This window comes from Chelonia mydas, chromosome 25, assembly GCF_015237465.2.
Source record: "Chelonia mydas isolate rCheMyd1 chromosome 25, rCheMyd1.pri.v2, whole genome shotgun sequence".
Classification (NCBI taxonomy): Eukaryota; Metazoa; Chordata; order Testudines; family Cheloniidae; genus Chelonia; species Chelonia mydas.
Genome location: NC_057858.1, coordinates 13,092,750 through 13,115,208, shown reverse-complemented (window position 1 = coordinate 13,115,208; position 22,459 = coordinate 13,092,750). Strand labels below are relative to the sequence as shown.

General features: G+C 61.9%; 1 protein-coding gene across 4 annotated transcripts; it reads left to right on the top strand.

Annotated features, from left to right (window-relative positions):
• Nucleotides 1–308: 308 nt before the first annotated feature.
• On the top strand, nt 309–14,895 carry USHBP1 (USH1 protein network component harmonin binding protein 1). Of its 4 annotated transcripts, none has more exons than XM_043535880.1 (15): nt 309–614; nt 2,618–2,775; nt 4,322–4,437; nt 5,254–5,417; nt 6,106–6,390; nt 7,173–7,310; nt 7,982–8,130; nt 8,834–8,974; nt 10,197–10,297; nt 10,528–10,675; nt 11,133–11,418; nt 12,064–12,276; nt 12,793–12,884; nt 13,261–13,383; nt 14,309–14,895. In XM_043535880.1, exons 1-15 carry the CDS (start codon nt 606–608, stop codon nt 14,481–14,483), a joined length of 2,298 nt encoding a protein of 765 aa, XP_043391815.1. In that variant the 5' UTR covers nt 309–605; the 3' UTR covers nt 14,484–14,895. The 4 variants fall into 4 exon arrangements, with proteins under 4 accessions (XP_043391815.1, XP_037741914.1, XP_037741913.1 ...); XM_037885986.2 differs by having other exon boundaries at nt 310–614; nt 11,136–11,418; XM_037885985.2 differs by lacking the exon at nt 309–614 and having other exon boundaries at nt 1,358–2,775; nt 11,136–11,418.
• Nucleotides 14,896–22,459: the final 7,564 nt, after the last annotated feature.

The window sequence follows — 22,459 nt, the reverse complement described above, 5'->3', positions numbered from 1 at the left end:
CCCTCTATCTAGACACTTATCTGGCCTCCGTGACTGAGCACCTCACACCCCCTGTGAGGCAGTGCCACAAGCAATATGGGACACTTTATAACGATCCCCAGCTCCCTTCCAACCTGCCGGATCTTTCGAACACTTTCCTCTGTGTCCAGAGAGAGGCTTACGTCTCATTCGGCTGTAGCGACGGCAACGGGCAGGACAGACTCAGCTCTACCTTCCTGTCTATGGGACGCGCAAGAGTTAAAGGGCAACAGAGCCTGCAGCCAAGTTTTACAAGGGAGAGGAAATATACACAGGATCGGGAAATGGGAATGGGCCGGGATGCCGGGAAGCAGCACAGACGGCGGGGAGATCCTGGCAGAGCCGTGTTCTCCTCGCACTAGGACAGTCTGAGAGGTGGCTGGGCTGCGCTAGGCCAAGGGTCTTGGAGCTGCTGCTGAGAAGGGGGCTTCTAAAAGCAATGGCGTTGCCTGATTATCTCCCCTGTCTTTTCTCACCAAAGCGATAGGACCCTGCTGCTTTCTGTGACTGTAACCTCCTGCCCCAGGGATCGGATCCTCAGACGTGACTCCTCTCGTGTGGAAGGAGAGAGGGGCAAAGGAACAGGGATGGAGAAGGCAAGTGGCTTGCTCCTGGGGGGCCTGGGCAAGGGAGCCTCGCCTTGCAGGCAGGGAGGGTTATGGGTCTGGCTTGGCTTTGCAATTGCTCTCGCAGGGTTTAGACTGGCTGTGCTTCGCTCTGCAGTGGGGAAGGACGAGGTGCCCTGGGCCCCTGTCTCCCTCTCCCAGCCTGACTCTACCAGGAGCCCCCAGGGAACAGACCACCGTGGCATTGTGGGCGATTCAGCCATGGCCAGAGCTTTTGATCTCACTGCACCAGCCTGGGCTCCACCCTGCCCTGCCATGGGGACGGGCTGGACAGTCTGATGCATCTTTTCGCTCTCTGCTATGACCCTGTAGGGCCCTTGCCCCTCCACACAGTCACAGCCCAGCTGCTACTGCAGCCCTGGGCCTGCATATTCTCCCCCTCTGCTGCTCAGGGAGGGGGGAATGGCTAGCGGCTCCATGGGTGGGACTGGGAGACCTAGCCCTGCTCCTCACAAGCCAGTTGCTCGTGGGGTTGCAGGAGGAGCGCGGCATCGCGTGGGCATGCAGCTCCAGAAATCCTACCCTCACTGCAGGGATCCTGTACGGCCCTGGGGAAAGGGCCCTAGAGCGGGCAGAGTGTCCTTCCCAAGAGTGCCGGGGTACCCAGCATGCCCAGGGTGTGCGGTGGGGGGCGCTGGCTCAGGGTGGTGGAGGGCTCCCTGCTCACGCTAGGCACCAGTGGGCTAACCCTGGGCTGATGTCGCTCCTGCTGCGGGGAGGACATTGTTCCCACTGAAAACAGGAAGCAGCTCCAGCCTTTCCTGGTTATGTGCTGGCTGAGACGCTTACAAACCCGCTGGCTAACGACCCATGGAGGGCTGCACTGCCCCTCTCAGCCCAAAGGGGGCGCAGGCGGGAAGCTGCAGGTGGGCATGGCGTGACCTGTAAGAGCACCGGCCACAGAGGCACTGAGAGTAACCAGGAGCTGCTTATTCCTCGCATAGGGTGTAACGGGGCTGACGTGCTCCAAGGTCGCAGGCTGGCCTCTCTGCCCAGCGGGAATGTCACCCCACAGGAGGAGTGGCATCTCCCTAGTACAGCTTCCAAAGCCAGGCTGCTTGCGGGGGCTGTAGCTGCATCACTTGGCAGGCCTTATACATGAAGCAGGGGTGGGCTTGCCCAGTGGTTGGCTGGGAGCCCCCCAAACGAAGCCCATGGCGCTGAGTGGTACCGCCGATGATCCAGTGCGGGGGGGGGTGGGTTTGATTGGGGTGCTCCGGTGTGAAACAGGCATCCCCAGCCTGTGTGGTCATTAAAGATCCTATGCCACTCTCGGCAGGACTCAGGGGGTTACCTCCCATCCCCTAGTGTCCTGGCCCCATTCCAACACAGGGCTTTGCGAGCTCCCGTCCTTTTGCTGATTTTTTCTCCTTAAAGCCCCAGCTGCTGGACTCCGGTGATTATGGGAGAATTTCAGCTTCAATTTTTTTAAAAAGTCAAATCCCAGCCTTCCTGGCTGGGGAGAAAAGCTTGAAAATGTGACCCCCAAAGGTTCCAAACCTGAAAGGTGAATAAAACACCCCCAATGTTTCACTTGTAAAATCTCTGGATTTTTAAACCAGTATCTGGATTACTGGGAGACAGGTTCATGACTTTTGCATGCTTGGGGCCTCCTGTCGCCCTGAAACCTTTCATCGGGCCACCATACTCTTTACTTCCTGTTGTCCTAGAAATTGCTGTATCAAGCGGCTAGTTCAGACTGGCTGATGCGTTCCACACCAGAGCTGGCTGCTTTAGCAATGCACTGGTGGGTGGGTGCCCTCTTGGCCCAATTCTCTGTGGCCCTGCCCCTGGTGCTGTTGTTTACAGTGCAAAGTGACTGAGAAACACAGCTGAATCCAAACGGAGCACTTTGCACAGGTGTCAGCGACAGGATGCAGGGAATCAGGGCCATGGTCGGTGCAGGCTCTCAGATCTTTCGGCATGAAAGGAGCCTGAGATGTCTGGGGTTCTCTGGGCGGGGTTCTCTGCAGGGCGAGCTGGACTCAATCTCTGAGAGGGAGGAGGAGGCCGACGTAGCAGGGGCGGACGAGCGGGCAATCCTGCGCTACGAGGAGCACATCACCACACTGCTCGTCACCATCACCCAGCTCCACAGCAAGGCCGAGCAGCTGCAGCAGAGGAGAACCAGGTACCTGCCCTGCTTGTCACAGTCCCCTAAAGGCCCTGCCAACAGCTCCTGGGGCATCAGGAGCCCCTTCAGGGGGGCACTGAAGGGCATGCAGTTAACACTGTTGGTGTTGTGGCATAGAGCAGCAATGCCAGGCGGGGATAAACACATCCGCCTCTAGCCCTTTGTAGGACGGGGTGCTCTGGCCTGCTGGGCTTCCTGTGACTCATCCACAAAGTGTGTGTTATGTCCCCCTCGAGCGGCTGCTCCCCACGGAGGATAACAGCCCGCTACTGCTGCCAGCTAATGGAGCCCCTCTCTAGTGCGAGTGGGAAAGGGCTGTGCTGTGTTGTGGATGGCTCTGGGTTCAGTTTCCGTTGGTAGTGCAGGACTGGGGTTGGTACAGCCATGCTGGGCCTGGGACTGATTGCCCATGAATCCTCGCCCAGGCCTTCGCCTCCTCTTGCCCTGCCTGTGCCGAGACCTGGCCTCTCTCTCAACTCCCCTTCTCCCTCAGAGCAATAGCTCCCTTTCTGTCTGTCCGTCCTAGCTCCCCCACTGGGGCGCGAGAGCCTTCTTCTCTGCCCTTGGGAAAACTCTCATTCTCATCTGAAAGGCCCGCGCCCCTCTGGCTGGTAGCCCTGTTTCTCTGTCCCTTTTTTACTCTGGATCAGCTAACTCTGTGAAGCAGTTCTGGATACTGCTTGTAGAAAAGATGCTCTTTAAAATGAGGTTGTCATCTATTCTGTTCTATTCTATTCTATTCTGGGTCTTGTACGCTGCCTGTCACCAGGGTATCTTTGTGCCTGATTCTTTAGCTGAAAACATGGCCTCCTTTAAAGGCTATGGACTGGCTGCTGTGGTCTGACCTGCCTGGCTTCATCTAGCAGTGACTTTGCGTTCTTCTTCTTTTCCTGCAGCCCTGGGGAAAAAAGACAGGAACTTTCTAACAACCCTGCTCATCGACCTGGGCTGTCCAATTGTCACGAACATTTACGGGCTCAGATCCACAATTTTCTTGTCCTCCTGTCCCATGATGATGAAAAAACTCCTGATATTTTACTCGCCCATCACAACAAAAACAAAACAAAACAAAAACCCACGATTCTAATTTTGCAAGGCTGTACTAAACGTGCTCTGGGAACAGGGGCTTGCTATTAATCCAGGTGCTCACTAGATGTCACTGTTTCTTAGTGGCATAATATTAATCTTTAGAGACTAACAAATTTATATGAGCATAAGCTTTCGTGAGCTACAGCTCACTTCATCCGATGAAGTGAGCTGTAGCTCACGAAAGCTTATGCTCAAATAAATTGGTTAGTCTCTAAAGTGCCACAAGTACTCCTTTTCTTTTTGCGAATACAGACTAACATGGCTGTTACTCTGAAACCTGTCATAATATTAATCTGGCAGCAAAATATTGGTGTCTTAGAGGGCTGGTTTCAGGTGGCTACACTCGCACCTGGAACTCAGCTGTCTCACATCAGTTGCCCCCTTTGCCATGTCTCCGGGGGATTGGAGTCAGCCGCTCTCTCCCCGGGCATCCTCTGGCTTTGATTTCCTGCAGAGAGGAAGATGAGTATTCAGATCAGTGCTCCGAATACACAGCGAGCCTTCCCAGGTGTGTGCAGAGGCCCTGCAGCTTAGCCATCCGTCCGTTCCCCATGGGCTGCATGGAGGAAGGTAAAGGGGGGTTCATTATATTTTGCCCCAAGCTATCCCACGCCTTTTGGAGGCAATGAGGTCTAGTGAGCAGACCCAGGTCTTCTGGGTTCTATTCCTGCCTCTGCCACTGGCCTGCTGAATGACCCAGGGCAAGTCACTTCCCCCCTCCATGCCTCAGTTTCCCCAGCTGTGAAATGAGGAAAATGGTACCACCCCTGCTATGTCAAGCACTTTGAGATTGCTGTGGGAAGAGCTCTTGGCAAGGTTTATTATCACTGAAAGGGTTTCATCTCGTCAGGGGCCCCGTTCTCACCAGATTCCTGACAGATCCTGGGTCCCAGAAGTCGCAGGCTGCCTATTGTGTACGGACCCGGCTAGGGTCGCCGCCCCCGGGTTCGTCCCGTCGTGATGCTGCCGCGTTGCCTCGGCCCTTGTGTCACTGCAACGCCAGCCCCAGGCAACGGTGCACAGGCCTGTGGAAGTCGGGGGAGGCGGGATGGGACTGGAGGGAGGCAGGATGGACTCTCATGATCGAATGGGGTGAACACAGGGATGCCATGGCAGGGGCAAAGCCTGCCAGCTGCTTCCTGGTGGTACAGACTCATGGGAGCTTCTCTTCCTGCCGTGGGCTCCGGCGGTGGGCCTGCTGCTAAATCCACGCAGGCAGTCGGTGCCAGGAGCTCCGTCCCCTTGTGCCCTGAGAGGAGCCACAGCCTGCTGGTCTGTCCCTCTTTACGGCAGCCCCTCTGGGATGCAGCCCAGATCCCTGAAGGAGGAAGGGGCATGAGCCCCACCAGCCCTCCCCCCGACTCGTCCCCGTCTCTCCCCCGCTAGGAGGCAGCTCCGACGTGTTCCTAGATCTGCAGCAGGCTGTGGCCTCTCTGGAGAATGCCGTGTTCTCCCGGCGGAGCCAGGCTCGGCTGCTTGGCAGTGCTGGTGGGGAGACGGGCGCAGGCAGCCCCAGCGCGGTGGGAGAGGAGTGGGCCCAGATAGCCAAGGTGAGCAGACCTCCCTCCCCCCCTTTCTTAACCGCCCCCATCCCCTCTCCCTTCCAAACACCTGGCCTGGGCTCTCAGCCTTCCCCAGGCTGGGACAGGCGGGGTTTGCCTTCTCTATGCAGCGACCCCGACCTGCCCTGGCACTGAGGCCCAGCTCTGTCCTGGGGGACGGGCAGCTGGTTCTCTGGGGCCTGGCCAGTCCCCTCTCCAGAGGGTACCCACGGAGGGCAGCTACAGCCAGTTGTGATGGTGTCTGAGGTGGAAGTGCACCGAGACCCACCTGCACATACCCCATAGAGGCCAGCAAGCAGCCATCAGGGCTGCCCCTTGATTTGGAGCCAGTGCCCTCTAGAGGGAAAAGGCCTGGCATCCCATTCCCTGCCCCCCCCCCTCAAGCCAACCAGTTCCCCCGCCCTGGGGGCAGATTGGAGCAGGTGCCCCATAGAGGAAAAAGGCCCCTTGTCCCATTCCCCACCCTCCTGAGCCAGCCAGTCCCCTGATCTGCGAGGTTTGAGTTTAAATTGCCTGGAACCAGAGGTGGTGGGGATGCAATGAAGCCTAGATACCAAGGTGACAGGTGCCTTACACAGACCTAATTCCTAGGGAGAGCTCTGGACTCCTAGCATGATGCAGTGACCGTAGCTTCAGTGGGTGACTGGTATGAGTGTGTGTGTGTGTTGCATTTCAGACCCTGGAAGAGGTAGAACGAGGCCTGGGGGGTTTTGCGGGACTCCCAGAGGACAACAGGAGCTGTCCCTGGAAGGCAGCACCCAGGGCGCAGGGGGAGAAGACGAGCGAGGCCAGCCCAGGGCTCTCAGCCGAGGACATGAGCTGGATCAAGAAGGAAATAGCCACATACGCAGAGAGGAATGCGGCTCTCCGGGTGGCGCTAGAGAGCAAGGAGGAGGAGCTAAGCAGGTCCAAGGTCACCCTGCAAGCATTCCAGGAGGAACGGGAGAAGCTCCAGAGAAAGGTGTGTATGACAGTGGTGATATCCCCTGCCACTGACATGCAGCCACCTCTGGGGGCAGGGCAGCAGTGCTGCACCCTGCGGGAAAAGGGACTTTGGCCAGTGGTGGTAGGTTCAGGTCTTCTCACTAGTGCAATGGATGTTTCACTGTCCATGCAGGGCAGCCAGGACCTCATTTGGGAAGCTCTCAACCCGACTGCCCCAAGCACACAGCCACATGGGTGATCTTTTTATTTGCAGTATTTTATTCAGCCAGTAGATGTGAGTTCCATGGGAGGTGGGGGTGCTCCCTGGTAAACACAGCGGACAAAGCTAGAACTCAAGCAGTGGGGAAGCCTGTGTGTTTGCAGCCGTTTTGTTCCCTACACGCCTGATGCACTGGATCCGTGATTTCTCATCTTGTGGCAAAATGCATGGGGGTCACATTACCTGCCTCCGGAGGATGAAGGGCTGGGCCACCCCCCTGGCAGTGGAGCTCTTGGCCCCCCAGGAGGCCGGGTTCTGCTCAGCCTGTTGAGCTATTCCCCTGGAAGGGGGCTGGGTGACGGGGCACTGAAGGAGGGAGGGATTTCACAGTGTCCGTGTTGGGATGCGAGGACCTCGGTTTCACAAGGTCTGGGATCTGTGTGGACTTGGCTTGTTAATTTCCTGGGTGCAATCCAGACTCACCCCCCTCACTTCCGTGGGGCTACTCCGGAAGTACTCCGGTCGCTGCTGTCAGTCAGCCCTTGCTGTGGCTCGCTGAGTCCATGTGAGGTGAGTGACGGGTGCCGCTCTCTGCTCAGGTCCAGGAGCTGCAGGACTCACTGCTCCGAATCGAGACACTGTCCCAGCCCTGCAGCCCCTCAGCATCTGCCAGTGACACTGTCAGCACCAGGGGGTCGGTCAGCCCCGGCGGGGAAGGGGAGCCCTGGCCGCTCCAGGTGAGTGCAACGCCAGGTCTCAGTGCTGCTTCTCCGTCCCATCCCGCTAGGATGCTCACTGCTCACTGCGGGGGGTCAGGATGCCAGCCGGGCTGCAGCTCCCCAGGCTGCTGGGTTATGTGGCTGCCAAGCTCCGAGCCGGGAACGACCCGTAGACACGGACGAGCAGCTGCCAGCCAGCTGCGGGCCTGCTCCAAAGCCCACTGCAGCCGATGGAAAGAATCCCCAGCTGACCGCAGGGCGTTTGGATCCGGCCCTGTGTGCATCACCTGCAACAGGCAAGGAGCCAAGGGGGTGTAATACATGGGCTGCAGGCGTGTGACCACGTCTCCCTCCAGGGGCTGGCCAGAGCGACTACAACAGCCGGCGTCTCGCAGCCGGGGGATTTACTCCTTCGGCTCAGCTGAGAGAGGCTGGGCCAGTCTCCACTGACGGCTGTGGGCACTGGTCCCAGGTGGCCGTGGATTGTGACACCAGCTTCATCCCTGCTGTGGTGTTTAACCGCAGCTTTGCTAATGCCCCACCCTGGGTGTCACCTGCGTGCCCCTATCCCAGCCCCCTGGGGACCTAGGCCTGTCGCCGTCCTGCAGGGTGTCCTTACATCCACCCGCAGCCTCCGCCAGGCACAGACTCATTCCTGGGTTTGTCATCCCCGCTGGTGCCCTCTGCAGGACCCAGTTGCCGCGGCCCAGAGCCTGATCCGGTGCTTTCAGAGCTGCTCCAGCACCCAGCACCTCTGCCGCCTGTTCCCCCAGCACCGCCCCCCAGCGTCGGAGAGCCACGTCAGGGAGTGGGAAGCTCGGACGCAGCAGCTGCGAGGGTGAGGGCAGAGGCTCGCCAAGTACTTTACCCATTGGACAGGGCAGCCTCGCACCTGGCCCCTCCCCACCAATGAGTGTGATCATCCCCCAGGTACAGGCAGGGGAAACTGAGGCACGGAAAGGGGAAGTGACTCACCCAAAGTCACACAGGAAGCCTGGAATAGAAGAGCCAGGAATAGAATCCAGGAGTCCTGACTCCCCTCCCCTGCACTAAATGCTGGACCCCATTTCCCTCCCAAAGCCGGGAATAGAACCCAGAAGTCCTGACTCCCAGTCCCCTACATTAAGCACTAGACAATACAGTTTCAGACTCTCACGTCCAAAGCTCTAATGGGCAACCCCTTCCCGCCGAGGATGGTGAAAATGAAATGCTGCCATGGCCCCAGTATTTGGCACATCCTCCTCCTGGGGTGAAGGGGGAGTCCTGGGCTGAATTTCCGGGCTGGGGAGGGCTGCAGGATGTCCAGTGGCACCCCGGGGGCTCGTTCCAGAGCTGCATTGACGGGTGGCGAGGGTCCCTTTGGGAGGAGGATGTGTAGATAGCACGGGAGGTGTATTGGTCGGGCATCGCTCGGGGATGCGGAAGAGCTGGGTGGGTTATAAACCGGCCCTTGTCCCCGAGGAGCCAGCCCTGCCCCATCCAGTCCGATCCCCTTGGTGTGGGTCACAGCTGGATTCTCAGCGCCGCGCCTCCCGCCCCAGGTGCATCGAGAGGCTCAAAGGCCTGAACCAGCTGCTCTCGGGGACGCTGCAGGAGTGGAAGGGCCACTCGGAGAGGCTCAGCATGCTGCTGGGGCAGCACGAGTCCAACAGCACGGCCCTGCGCCTGGCCGCGCAATACAGGTGAGGGGCCCGGCCCCGGGACCCGCGCCTGGAATCCCCCCATGGGGAGAGAGGAGCCCAGCTGGGCCGGGAGGCGGAATGGACTGTGTGGGACGGGCAGGGGCACAAAGGGCTCCGGGGGTTGAGGGGGGGGGTGAGGGGCTGGGGGTGCTCAGGAAGGGGTGCGAGGGCCTGGGGAGCTCAGGAAGGGGCACAAGGGACTGGAGGGCTCAGGACGGGGTGCGAGAGGCTGTGGGGGGCTCAGGAGGGGGTGCGAAGGCCTGGGGAGCTCAGGAGGGGGTGCGAGAGCCTGGTGGGCTCAGGAGGGGGCACGAGGGGCTGGGGGCTCAGGATGGGGCGTAAGGGGCTGTGGGGGGCTCAGGAGGGGGCGCGAGGGGCTGGGGGCTCAGGATGGGGCGTAAGGGGCTGTGGGGGGCTCAGGAGGGGGCACGAGGGGCTGTGGGGGGCTCAGGATGGGTCGTAAGGGGCTGTGGGGGGCTCAGGAGGGGGTGCGAGGGGCTGGGAGCTCAGGAGGGGGCGCGAGGGGCTGGGGGCTCAGGATGGGGCGTAAGGGGCTGTGGGGGGCTCAGGAGGGGGCGCGAGGGGCTGGGAGCTCAGGAGGGGGCGTGAGGGGCTGGGGGCTCAGGATGGGGCGTAAGGGGCTGTGGGGGGCTCAGGATGGGGCGTAAGGGGCTGTGGGGGGCTCAGGAGGGGGCGCGAGGGGCTGGGGGCTCAGGATGGGGCGTAAGGGGCTGTGGGGGGCTCAGGAGGGGGCGCGAGGGGCTGGGGGCTCAGGATGGGGCGTAAGGGGCTGTGGGGGGCTCAGGAGGGGGCGCGAGGGGCTGGGGGCTCAGGAGGGGGCGTAAGGGGCTGTGGGGGGCTCAGGAGGGGGCGCGAGGGGCTGGGGGCTCAGGATGGGGCGTAAGGGGCTGTGGGGGGCTCAGGAGGGGGCGCGAGGGGCTGGGGGCTCAGGATGGGGCGTAAGGGGCTGTGGGGGGCTCAGGAGGGGGCGCGAGGGGCTGGGGGCTCAGGAGGGGGCGTAAGGGGCTGGGGGGGGCTCAGGAGGGGGCGCGAGGGGCTGGGGGCTCAGGATGGGGCGTAAGGGGCTGTGGGGGGCTCAGGAGGGGGCGCGAGGGGCTGGGAGCTCAGGAGGGGGCGCGAGGGGCTGGGGGGCTCAGGACGGGTTACAAGGGGCTGGGGGCCCCGCCAGCTCTCAGGCTGCTCTCTGTGCTTGGCCCGGCAGCGAGCGCTGCGTGGAGGCCTACGAGGTGCTGCTGTCCCTGGCCGGGGTGAAGCTGGGGCCCTGGCTGGAGCCAGTGGAGGAGGGAGATGCCCTGGACAAAGGTGAGTCCTTGCAGCTGGTCCCCTCTGACCCCGCAGCCACCAAACGCCCCTCACTGTGGGGCTGGCAGCTCAGGGGTCGGTGCGGGGAGCCCATCGCTCCACGGCGCCCCCAGGGGCGAGGGGGGAACCAGCTGCCATGTGCCCGGCTCTGCCTCGGGCTCCAACCCCGCCAGGAGCGGGGGGCCCTGCCAACAGAGGACGCACCAGCATGAGTTTGTTCCCTGCTCTAGGAGAGCCCGGGGCGCGCGCCCCCAACAGCCCCGGCGGCAGGACGGGGGCTGTGCTGGAAGAGGCCAGGAGGTTCCTGGGGAGAGCGGAGCCTGAGGGCGAGGAAGCCGGGTCGGGGCAGGACGGGGCTGGGACCCATGGATGGGAAAGGTAGCAGAGCTCCTATGGGAGGGTTGTCCAGGGAGTGGGGCTGTGGGCTTCTGAGAGGGGCCCCAAGACTCTGATCTGAGCCCTGAGGGATGGGACCCCGAGCCCCCAGTCCGGGGGGATGGGACCTTGAGCCCTGGATCCTCCCCCCCTCCACATCCAGGGGGATGGGACCCCTTGGCCCCAGTCCCGGGGGATGAGACTAGCAGCCTCCAACCCCAGGAGTCACAGATGGGACCCTGAGCCCCAGAGCTCCCCCATCCAACGGGATGGGACCCTGAGCACCCCCCAGTCCCAGGGAATGGGACCATGAGCCTCCTACCCCAGGAGATGGGACTGTGAGCCCCCGAGCCGCCCCCCCATTCCAGGAATGGGACCCTGAGCCCCCAACCCAGGTCCAAGGGCTGTTGGGCCCCTCCCCCTCTTCTCCCAGCCTGCTCTCGACACCTCTCCGTCCCAGCAGCACCCCCAGCCCCGGGGCCCTGGGGCCCCGAGGGGCGGAGGAGGGGATTCTGCACGAGTACATCCGGCAGCTGCGGGCGGAGCAGGCCTCGGTGGAGGTCTCCCTGCTGGAGCTGGGCTGCCAGGCCGCGCCTGGTTCTGCCGGTGCCGTGATCCAGAGTAACGACACCATCAAGGCCAAGCTGGACGAGGCCGTCAGGGTCGCAGGCGGGGTCCTGCCCAGGGAGACACCAAGGCCAAAGATGGAGAAGCCACAGCTACTGCACGACTTAGTGGCCATCAGGGTAGGCACGGGGCAGGACGGGCTGGGCTAGCGGCCAGAGTGCAGGGCGGGGAGCCAGGACTCCGGGGTTCTGTTCGTGGCTCTGGGAAGGGAGTGCGGTCTAGTGATTAGAGCCAGGTCAGGGTAGGGGGTTGCTGGACTCCTGGGATTTGTTTTTGGCTTTGTGAGGGGAGAGAGGTCTAGTGGCTAGAATGTGTGTGTGTGTGTGTGTGTGTGTGTGTGTGTGTGAGGACTCCGGGGTTCTATTTCTGGCTCTGCCACAGACCTGCTGGGTGATCTTGGGCAATGCACATCCCCCCCACTGTGCCTCAGTTTCCCTCGCTGTATATCAGAGGCCCAGAGGGCGGCGAGGCTTGGTTAGCATTTGTGAAATATTATTAATGGGGTGACTGCTGAGCAGGCCATAGCGGGAGCCCGGAGGGTGGGGTGAGGGGATGGGGGGAGCACAACGCGTGGGGCATGTGGGCCTCTAGTGGTGGGATTGTCCCCCCACAGAAGGGCACGAGCCGGGAGATCTGCTTCAGCTACTGGGGACCCTGCGTTTAGCTCGGGCCGGAGGGGCCAGGCCTGGGGAGCCGGAACCCGCCGTGGCCCAGGGCCAGCCGCTCTCTTCTGCCTCCCTGACGGCGCCTCCCTCTGGCCCCAGGAGTCAATGGCGGATCTGAAGACCCGGCTGCACCTGGCGGAGAAGGAGACGCGAGGCCTGGAGCTCTGCAGCTACACACACCGGGCGCAGGAGGCCGCCCACCTGCTGCTCATCGAGCACCTGCAGGGGGAGCTGGACGGGCAGCGGGGCCGGCGCCCCAGCTCCGGGAGCAGCAGTAGTGGAGACAGCACCAGCTGCAGCAGCTGCCTCGGGGTACGTCAGGGGCTGGGCGCCGCCCGCCCGCCTGCAGACACAGCAGGGCAGGGGGGCCCCGAGGCGCGGCCAACTGGACCCCGAGGAAGAGGGGCGTACCTGGAGGTGGCCGGGGTCAGGGAACGCAGGAACAAAAGGGAAACTCCCTGGGGCCTGGCCCATGAGGCAGCCACGGACCCCAAAGGAGAGCAGCTCTGCCCCTGACCTGGGCATTTCACACCCATTGTGCACTGGTGCAGATGGCCCCACGGAGTGGGGGATCTGCCCCGCCCGGGGGACAGGGTGGGGGGTCCCGCAAGGGGGATCCAGGCGAGAATCAGTGCCTCTGCCGGCTTCACAAGGAGCCGAGAGGCCGTTGTGACCCCGATGTCCCTCCCGGGAGTGGGGGGCCGGTGGGTTCTGAGCCCAGCTGACGGAGAGGTTGTGAGCTGGGTTTGTCAGGTGCCCCCGGGCCCCGTCCCAGCAGCCGCTGCATGGTGATGGGGGAGCTTAGGGGATCTTCTTGGGTTTCTCCAGGACGTCGGGAGACGGGAGGCAGAAGCTGCTAGACCCCAGGCTGCCCTGGATCGGGAGACGATGATGCTGGAGCTGGTTGGGGCACTGGCCCGGTGAGCACCCCCTCGCCCTCCGTGGAGAGCCCCTTCCTCCACCCATCTGCTGGTGCCCCACGTCCCCGCCGCCCCCCTCCCAGCCCTGGCAGTGTCAGTGACTGCACAGGGGCCACAGTCTGGGTGGAGGAATCGGGGCCCCTGCCCAGCTCGGGGGCCCACAGTGGAAAGATCTTGGGCACAGTGCAGTGCCCCACGGCTGGAGACTCAGCCAGCAGCTGTGGGGAGGGGAAAGGTCCAAGCTTTTGGAGTAGGGGGGGGATCCCATCTCAGGGGACGGGGCAGGGGGAAATCCAGTCTCAGTGTGCGAGGCAGGGGGCCTCCCCTCTCCACGGGATCTGTGACATCCTCCCTCAAGCCTTCATTTCCGTGGCAGGAGCAGGGAGCTGAGGGGCCAAGCCCAGGGCCTGGCGGCCTCCCTGGAGCACCGCAGCACGACCAGCCGGGTGCAGCAGGCCCAGTGCGTCGGGATCACCAGAGACTTCTTCCAGGCTCACAGGTGGGGATGGAGAATCCCAAGGCCCTGCTGGGAGCCCCTGCACCCCCTCCTCCACACAGCCCCAGTCCCAGGGCTCCCTCCCGCCACTCTCCCGGGGCTGCAGCCCAGCCTGGGAGCTCTTTGTCCGGTGTCTGCAGGAGCCAGCTGGGGCAACGCGCCCCGAGGGGAAAGGTCCGAGGGCAGCAACCTGGCGACGCCTCATTTGAACGGCTCTGAGTGCTTGGTAAAGACAAGGGCAGAGCCCAGGTCTCTGTGGGAATGGAGCCGAGGCCGCACAGGGCATCTGCAAAAGAGCTGGGGAAAGACCCCAGGAGTCCTGGCTCCCGGCCCCCTGCTCTAACCCACTGGGCCCCACTCCCCTCCTCGGGCCAGGGGTAGAACCCAGGAGTCCTGGCTCCCAGCCCCTTGCTCTAATCCACTCCCCTCCTCGGCCCAGGGGTAGAACCCAGGAGTCCTGGCTCCCAGCCCCTTGCTCTAATCCACTCCCCTCCTCGGGCCAGGGGTAGAACCCAGGAGTCCTGGCTCCCAGCCCCTTGCTCTAATCCACTCCCCTTCCAGGGCCAGGGATGGAACCCAGGAGTCCTGGCTCCCAGCCCCAGCTCTAACCCACCGGGCCCCAATCCCCTCCCAGGGCTAGGGGTAGACCCCAGGGCCACGTGTCGCTCCCAGCCCCCTGCTAGTCCCTAGGCAGCAGCCTCTGTCTGCAGCAGGCCGTTTGGGTGAGATTGCCAATCAACGTGCACCCAGCAGAGGGGTTTAGCTGCACTTTGGCTAAGGCCCAGAAACACCCCAGGGGCTTCCCTGAGCCTGTCTTGAGCTCTGCACCTCCCTGTGCTCCCCGCCCCAGCTGATCCCGGAGCAGCTTCCCTTTCCTGCCCCATCCCGCGAGCCAAGTCCCTGCTGCTGAGCCCACCTCTCTCCGCAGCGCCCTGGTGCTGGCCTACAGGAATGCCAGGAGGAAGCAGGAGGCTCAGCTGCAGAGGCTGGAGGCCCAGATGGGTGCGATGGGCGAGCGGCATGCGGAGCAGCTGCGCTCGCTCACACAGGCTCTGCAAAGGCTGGAAGAGCGTCGCGTGGCCGGCAGCGAGACCTGCATCTAGGGCAGAGCCACGGTGGGGGGTGGGGATGGCTGAGTCCCTCCTGCTGGCGTGCAGGGGTGACCAGCTGACAGGGCCCAGGGTCGCCTCTCCAATCCATGGGGAGCTGGGAGCAGGGGGTCTTCTGTTCATTGAGTTTATTGCTCATAAATCACACCCCGCAGCCCCCTGCTAGCCCAGCCCTGGGCTCCCCACACACAGCTGTGCCCATGCCCCCCAGCCTGTCCTGGTTTCCCACCCAGAGATCTGCACTGGGGGGAGGTTAGCGCCTGGGAGCTATTCTTGGTGCTGAGCAGGAAGGGGTTAATAGCAGAGGGTTGTACAGATGAGTTGGGTCTGGTTTTAGTCCATGCTGGGCCCAGGGGCTGTGGCATTTGGGTGGAGAGGAAATCACTCAATAAAGAGATCTCCAGTCCGAATGGGACTCTTCCCTATGCCTTCCGGCATCCCCGAGGGCACGGACAAGGCTGAGCTGTCTGGGTCTAGCCGGGCTGCTCTTTGCACGTCCTCTGTTACAGACTTCCATAAATTTTACCTCTCGAGTCTTCTGCTGCTGCTCCCCCAGCTGCCCAGGGGGACGCCTGGCATGGCAGATTCTCCAGCTTCATCCTTAACGCGGGTCCTGGAGATCACCATCCTCTGTTCTGGACAATGTTAGAGACAAGGGGTTGCGGGACTCCAGTCCCTTCTGTAAGAAAATACACAGCTCCTTTCCCCTGGGCCTCTCCTAGGGGTGGCAGGGGGTGGGAATGGGAACAGGAAAGCTCCTGCCTTTCCGGACGGGGTGTTTCGCCTGGAGGGAGCCAGAATAAGCAAGTTCTGACCCTCTCTGAATGGAGCCAGGCACCTTCCGCATTCACACCTATCCCAGCACAGACCTGCAGTGCCAGCAAAGAGCCAGCGGAGGGCGCCTCTGCACACAAACGTGGAGCTTCTCTGCCCTGGGGAAACCCAGCAATGCAAATCGACTGGGGTAGCCTCAAAGCCAAGTGCAGCCCCAGCACCGGGCCCAGACCTTCCCAAGGGAGCACGTTCTTGTAGCCTCAGGCAGAGCAGCATAGAGGGGAGGCCCTCGCTGAACTCAGCTGCTTTTAGTAACTGATCTAGCTGTTTTACATCATGCACACTTATCCTGTGGAACTCTCTGCCACAAGACCTTGTCGAGGCCGAGAGCTGAGGAGGAGTCTAGGGCCAGTCCCCCCAGTTCGGCGCCCGTTCAGTGCTGGGCCAAGAGGTTTCGGCCCTCAGTGGCTTTGACGTCTGCAGTCGCCTTCGGGCATGGCGAGCTCCCACCTGCACAGTGAGCTCCCAGCCAGCACTGAGCAGGTCAGGCAGGGGCTCGTGAGCAGAGCAGCATCTCCCTCAGCCCTGCCCCAGGCACTGTCTCTCTCCCATGGTCCATAGGACGGGCGGGACGTGCTAGTCGGATTGTGGAAAGAGCCACTAGCATGATCTGGCCAGTGCAGAAAGGGAGGAGGAAAAAACAAGTCCCCCCCCAGGCTGTGGGCAGCCTCAAAGAATATGTGAAGTGGAGTCATGTGAATAGCAGCTTGGGGAGGGGGGTGGAAGCAGGGAACCCTTTCGATCCATCTAGCAGAGTGCTCGCCGCCCCAGAGCAGCAGTGATCCCTACTGAGGCCAGGGAGTTGACGTGTGCCTGGCCCGTTTAATACCAGCGCCGAGCCGGGGGCACTCGAGAGTGCGTGCGCTGCCTGGCCTGGGGCAGCCGATCGCCTTGGACCCACTGCTGCTCAAAGCAAGCCCCCCTTCGGCCTGACCCCCGCTCTGTGCAGCGGTTTCTAGCAGGCCCTTCATTGATGCTGAGCAGTGGGAGCGGCTGCCCGGCCTGCCCCTGCATTGCACCAGAGCCTGAGTGATCCGTCACTCGCTGCCCTGACTGCACCCAGGACGGATAGGTCTGGCAGAGAGAGGAAACCCGCCTCCCCAGCCCCGGCAGCCGGAGCGGAAATGGGGCATTGTCGCTGGCCTGGGATCTGCACGGCGTCCTTCATGCTGACTGTGTCCCCAGCACGCAGCGCAGAGCCCAGGGCCAGGGCGATCAGAGGCAGAGAGCTGGCGAGAAGGGGGCTGCTGCACAGCGGGGCTGCAGAGCAGACGGTTCCCGCCCTCTGCGGCGAGGAGGCAGCGGGTTCGACGGGAGGGTGACGAGATTTGGGCGTTACCAGGGCAGCCCAGGAGAATGACACCCTGTAGGCACAGAGCAATGCCGCCTTCCCCACCCTGCCCTGCCAGCGCATGGGGCCACACCCGACTCCGTCGAGCACGACACAGCTCCCCGGCCGCTCTGCCTGCGGGCTGGGGATGCCCTGCCCACTCGAAACTGGACTGCGATGCACCCACGTCACCCACTCAGCCTGCAGTCACAATCCCTCCCTGCCCCCGCAACCTGGGCTGGCTGGAGAGGGTGACTCCGGTCCCCCATCCGCCGCCAGGCCCCCAGCTGTTCTCGGGGGTCACAGGCGGCTGGGCTGGCAGGCTCCGGCAGAGCAGGTCAGCTCATTCTTGCTGGGAACAAAGACCGCCCTCCCCCCCATATTTCCTGGGCGCCGTTGAAGACATTTGGTAACCCCGACAGTGGGATCAGAGGTGACAGCGGCAGGAGGGCGCGATGCATATTCATGAGAGGAGTGAGGCCATGACCTCGGTCGGGTGGGGCCTCCCTGGCGGTGCAGACGGAGGAGGGATGGTCTCCAGGGACAGGATGCAGCCAGGGCCCAGCCATGCAGGCTTAAAGCCACTGCAGTCAGTGGCGTCACGAGCATCGAGAGGCAGCAGAAGCTGCCCCTGATTCAGTGCCTCGGCCCTGGCCGACGTGGGGGTGTTGCTATATGGGGGCTTCCGTTCTCCAGAAGCCCCGTGTCACCCCGCACTCAGGACCCAGCTGGAGCATGACCCAGCTGACATCTTGCAGGGTCCCGAACCACGAGTGAGGCCCCCAAGCTGCCAGTCACTCAGGCCAGCAGCGGAGCTGGGGCTGGCCCTGGAGCTTGCCTGGGCTGTGGACTCCCACCTGGCCCTTGCTTCGCTGGACCCGTCACGGGCTGGTTGTAAGACCAGGCTAGACAGATGCCTGTCAGGGCCGAGCTGGGGTTCCTCGGTCCTGCCTTGGCGTGGGGCTGGACTCACTCACCCCGGTGGCTGGTCCAGCCCTGCCGGTCTCTGAGTCTATGCTAAGGGGTTGAGGAGCTGCTGTGTTGTCCGGGGTAATTGACGGTCTCGGCGCTATCGATTCACCTAGCGCCGACCAACTGTCGGCCTTTCCCCAAGGAGGCCAAGTGTCAAAGTGCGGGTGGGGGGGGGGGGGCAGGCTGGGGGCAGCTGAGCAAGGTCGTGGGTCTTTGATGTGAAAACGGGGGAGCGGCGAGAGCGGGTGCGCACCCACAGCTGGGCAGAGGCACGAGGCCTGGGGTCAGCCGGGTTCTATGGGGGGGTGACCCCACTTGAGACGGGGTCAGGCTGGCAGCTCCCGGGGCAAGCAGGCAGCGATGGAAACGGGCTGGGTTCCGTGTTCCTCGCTGCGGGGTAAAGGCTGTGTGCTCCAAGGCGGTGCCGGGCGGGTGCAGCCGGGCGTGCCGACCGTGTCTGTGTGTACACGGACAGGCGTTGCAACCTCAGCTGGAGGGGAGCAAACGGGCACTGCCACCTTGCCCAAATGCTGGGAAACGGGCCCTGCTATTCAGCCGCAGGGCGTTGCGGACAAACCACCACGGGGCCTGGAGGACAGCACAGGTCTCCACTTCCGGGAGTAGCCGCCATGGTGCCGCTCTCTGTCTTTCGCTGCTTTGCTGGAGGGACTGCCCTTGTCCTTTTCCTTGTAGCCCATCACCCATCCACCCCCAGGCTCCCCACAATTGTCCTGCAACCGTACGCAGGTGCAGACTCCAGAAAGGTGGAGACTTGGGGCCGTTCCCAGCCATGGCGTCTTCCCGCTGGAAGCAAAAGGCCTGTTTATCAGTGCTGTATACACGGGGAGTCCCAGCAGCCCAGTCCGGACGCTTGCGGAGTTCAACAAGGCACTGGGAGCGAAGGCTGCAGGGCGCCGGCCGGGAACTGGGTAGTAGCGATCTGGCAGGAGGAAAGTGCCGCGTGTTTCTTCCCAGGGCAGGGTAGGAACTGGAGGTAAGAAAGGCTTCTCCGGAAACGCCCTGAGGGGGTGGACCCAGCAAGGAAATGCTGCAGTTAAAACAGGAGCACTCGAGTCACATGGATTTCAAGGACAATTTCAGTTTGTAGCTAATTGCTGCAGAAAAATTATCCCCTCCCCTGCCAGAGCCTGGGCACCGCTGGATCCCGCTGAGCCCATGAAGCTAATTACCCAATACACAGGACACCAGCCCAACGGGCACAGAAATAGGTTCGTGGCAATTAGCATGTCCCAGCCCTGTAACGGGAGTCAGCTCCAGCAGCCCTGCCCTGGAAATGCAAGCCGGGCTGGGAGAAGATAGCCTCACCTCACCTCCAGGTCTCTCTTGGGAACATCCCAGAGGAAGGTCAAGAAGCTGTGCTGTCTGGTGGCTGGCAACGAAGGGGTTAATGGGAATGGACGACAGGGGCACCTCTGGCTGCAGGATCTCCAGCCTCAAAAGCCATGAGTCGGGCTCCAAAAATCTCCTGATTTTGAAAACGTTGGCTTGGGTTTATTGGCTCTGAGGCCTTGGAGCCGTGCTGGCTGCAGGGTTTCTGAGGCTTTGAAAGCTCTTCTCACGTCACATCAGAACAAACCACATGGCGAGTTTTTGTGAAGTGGGGTTTTGGCGAAGGTCCCTTTTCGGCATGCAGGGCCAGGTTTGCAGGCCAGATCTCACTCTGGAACCGAGCGGGAAGTCCACCAGGGACGCGGGAACCTTTCTGTTGAAAATGTTATCGACAACCAGTAACGGCTCCGCAAAGCATTCTGACTCGGAGGCGAAGGGGTTTTCTGAGGAAAACACATTTTGTTGAAAATGTTCCGACCAGCTCTTACTTTTGAGCCCCTAGGTTTCCATTCACCAGCTTTTCCCTCAAACTTCAGGGCTGGGGGCGCTAGCTGAAATGAAAGCCGGGAGTCTCACATGAATCACAGGACTCCAGGAGCTGGGGCTTTGCAAAAAGCACCAAATCTCACGAGACTCACAATAAGATCACGAGAGATCACAACACTGCGTCTGATTAGCCCCATCCCAGTGGCCTGTTGTTTCAAGCACTGGCCGTGGTTTCGGTTCCCAACAGCCTAATCCCATGCAAAGAATGTGGCATCCATATAGGTTTCATGAAAGATGAATGTCTATGGGCCTGGCCCATGTGCACTCAATTCCCCCAGGGCCAAGCACAGGGAGAGTTTTCCTGAGCAAAGCCAGTGGGATTCAAGCCCAAAGGCGGGGAAACCCCTGTGCTGACTGCGCCGGGAGGCGGGCAGAGGACTGGAGCCACTCCCAAGGGAAGCATGACTGTAGGATGGTGCAGTGGTTAGGACGCTAGCTGGCAACCTAGGTTCAATTTCCTGTCCCTCCACGGACGCCTGGGTTGAGTCACTTACTGGCTCAGTTCCCATCTGTCAAAGGGGGGTGATATGATTCTTCTGAGGTGTGTTATGGTGGAACATCAGAGCCCTGATCCTTGCTGCGCTAGGCGCTGTACAAACACAGAACAAAGAGATGGTCCCTGCCCCACAGAGCTTACAATGGGGTGTTGGGGGAGAGCTACCTTAGGAATTGTCAGGGGCCCGGTCCCTACGGTGATGGATGTCACGGTAAGGACCATAGATAGTGTAACAGCACTAAAACCAGCCACAGGCCAGGTTTCATCTGTGCCAAGTAGGTTCCCATTGCCCGTGTCCCTGGAGAAGGGACTTTCCCCGCACGCTGGATGGGGACGCCTGGAAACGTGTAAATATGGAGCAGGCCTGCAGACGTGGGCTGATCGCTGGTCTCTGCTGCGGCCAGTGCGGGGGAGCCGCCAATGTCATCCCCCGGCCGCCCCCTTCTCTTTCTTGCCTCTCCCCTCTGTGACTGGCATGGTGTGGAATCCGCCCCCTCCCCGAGTCAGAGGTTTCCCAGGGGCTGGCCCTTGGACAGGCTGACCTGCGGGTTGAAGGTCCGTGCTCTTTGCTCAGGCCCCTTTTCACATTCAAATGGGGGCCTCGGAGCTTTGTGAGCCTGAGCCGGGGTCAAGCTTCAGCGAGAGCGAAAAGAAAGGGCCGGGGCTGCTGCCCCGGCTTTCAAGTCCCCTCTCTGTTCTGGTCTGTTTTCAGGGCGAGCGCAGGAGGGAATAGCTCATGCAGAACCCGCGCCTCCCCTCCCACCCAAGGCCCTTTGCTGACACGAGCGGGGCAGGCCTCTCCTCCCCCATGTGAACGAGGCAAAGGCAGCTTGTTATCCTTAGGGGAAGCTCCGTTCCCTGGCCACTGCAATGCAGCCACCTCTGGGTGGGATGCAGGAGCAGTTTAACCCAACAGGATGGAGCAGCACCATGCTGGGTACTGGTTCATGCCCGCTAGTGAATTGCCAGCAGCAGCTGGTTCCCGGAGACCCCGAATCCCCAATTCGTTGGACACCCTAGGCTCCTACCCTGGGGTGGCTGAGGGCCTGGTAGGCCCTGGGTGGGGGTTAGGACTAGCATTCTGGCTGCCCTATGGGCCTTGCAGTCGCTGGGGAACAGCCCCGGTCACAGCCCCTCCTGGCCATGGAGTGCTCCTGGCTCCAGGCCCTCTGCACTGGGGGCATCCCTGGGGTGCTGTGCAGCCAGGCAGCAGGCCTCACTCTGGCCCCAGCTGTTCTCCCATCCAGGTACTGACCTGGTTCCCCTTGTGGCTGGGCCCGATGAACAGCGCCAGGTGCTGTAGGAACCATCAGACAGGAGGAGAGCCGAGGTCCCACGAGTCCTGTCTTGGCTTGCTCGACAGGCAGGTTCAGGAAAGTCACCGTGGACAGGAATGGGCTGACAACCGGGGCCACACAGGGCTGGGGAGCACTGGGGACAGCCCTGCCAGCCTGCTAGGCTCCCCTGGGACCGAGGCCCAGGGTGCCCGTGAAAAAATCACAGTATGCAGAGCTTAGCAGTGAGCTAGAGCTTCCCTCCACCGCTCACCCAGCACCTGACACAACAACTCCTCCTGAAGGATCCAGGGCAGGGAACCCCCGGGGTACCCAGCACCCCTCCCTGCATGGCAGAGGCTCCAAGGGTGACCACTGCGGGAAATCCAGCAGCGCCCAGGCTAGCTGAATGCTTCAGAGCTGGCTGCTGAAGCAGGGGGGAGGGTTCTGGGCCTGACGAAGACAAGCCAAAGGGGGATTTGAGCAGCTTTCCTTCCCTGTCTGGGCTCCTTGCGTCATCCAGGCAGGTTGCTTTGTTCCAAGATTAACCCTGGAGCCTTGCCAGCGGAGCCGCAGGTGTGCAGCACCTGGGCAGGTGAGGCTGTGCCTGTGGGGGGCTGGGAGTGGTGAGAGCTCAGCGTCCATAGCACGTTGCCCCCATGACACCCCTGGGCATCCATCCATACAGTGAAAACCGCACTGGTAGATCCCCCCTTGCCCCTGCTGGGTATCTGTCTGTCTCTCCTTGTCCATCTGGTCTAGGGGACTGGTTCTTATGATGCTCAGGCTTCTCTGGCAGCGTAAAAGGGTGGGCACAGCCCCTTGAGGATTCCCCTGGCACCGGGGGCCTCCGCAGTGGGTGTGGAGCTGGGGTGTCCCCCCAGCACTGGGGGGATGGGGTGAGGGGAGAGCACTGTGCTATGGTGGTTTTCTGCATCCCAGCACCCATAGTGGGCTATGGTGAACACCGCATAAGTTAGAGCAGCCCCAAGGCTGCTCCAGTTTATATCAGAGGCCAGCAGGGCCGTGCAAAGCCCCATGCACAGGAGCAGGAGAGCTGAGACTCAGGCCCTCGTTCTCTATGGGGACCAATTCAATGTACCAATTGGGCAAGAGAGCCCGTTGCTTCTGGGGTGCAGGGGCCTCGCTCTCCCATGGCAGGGCATTA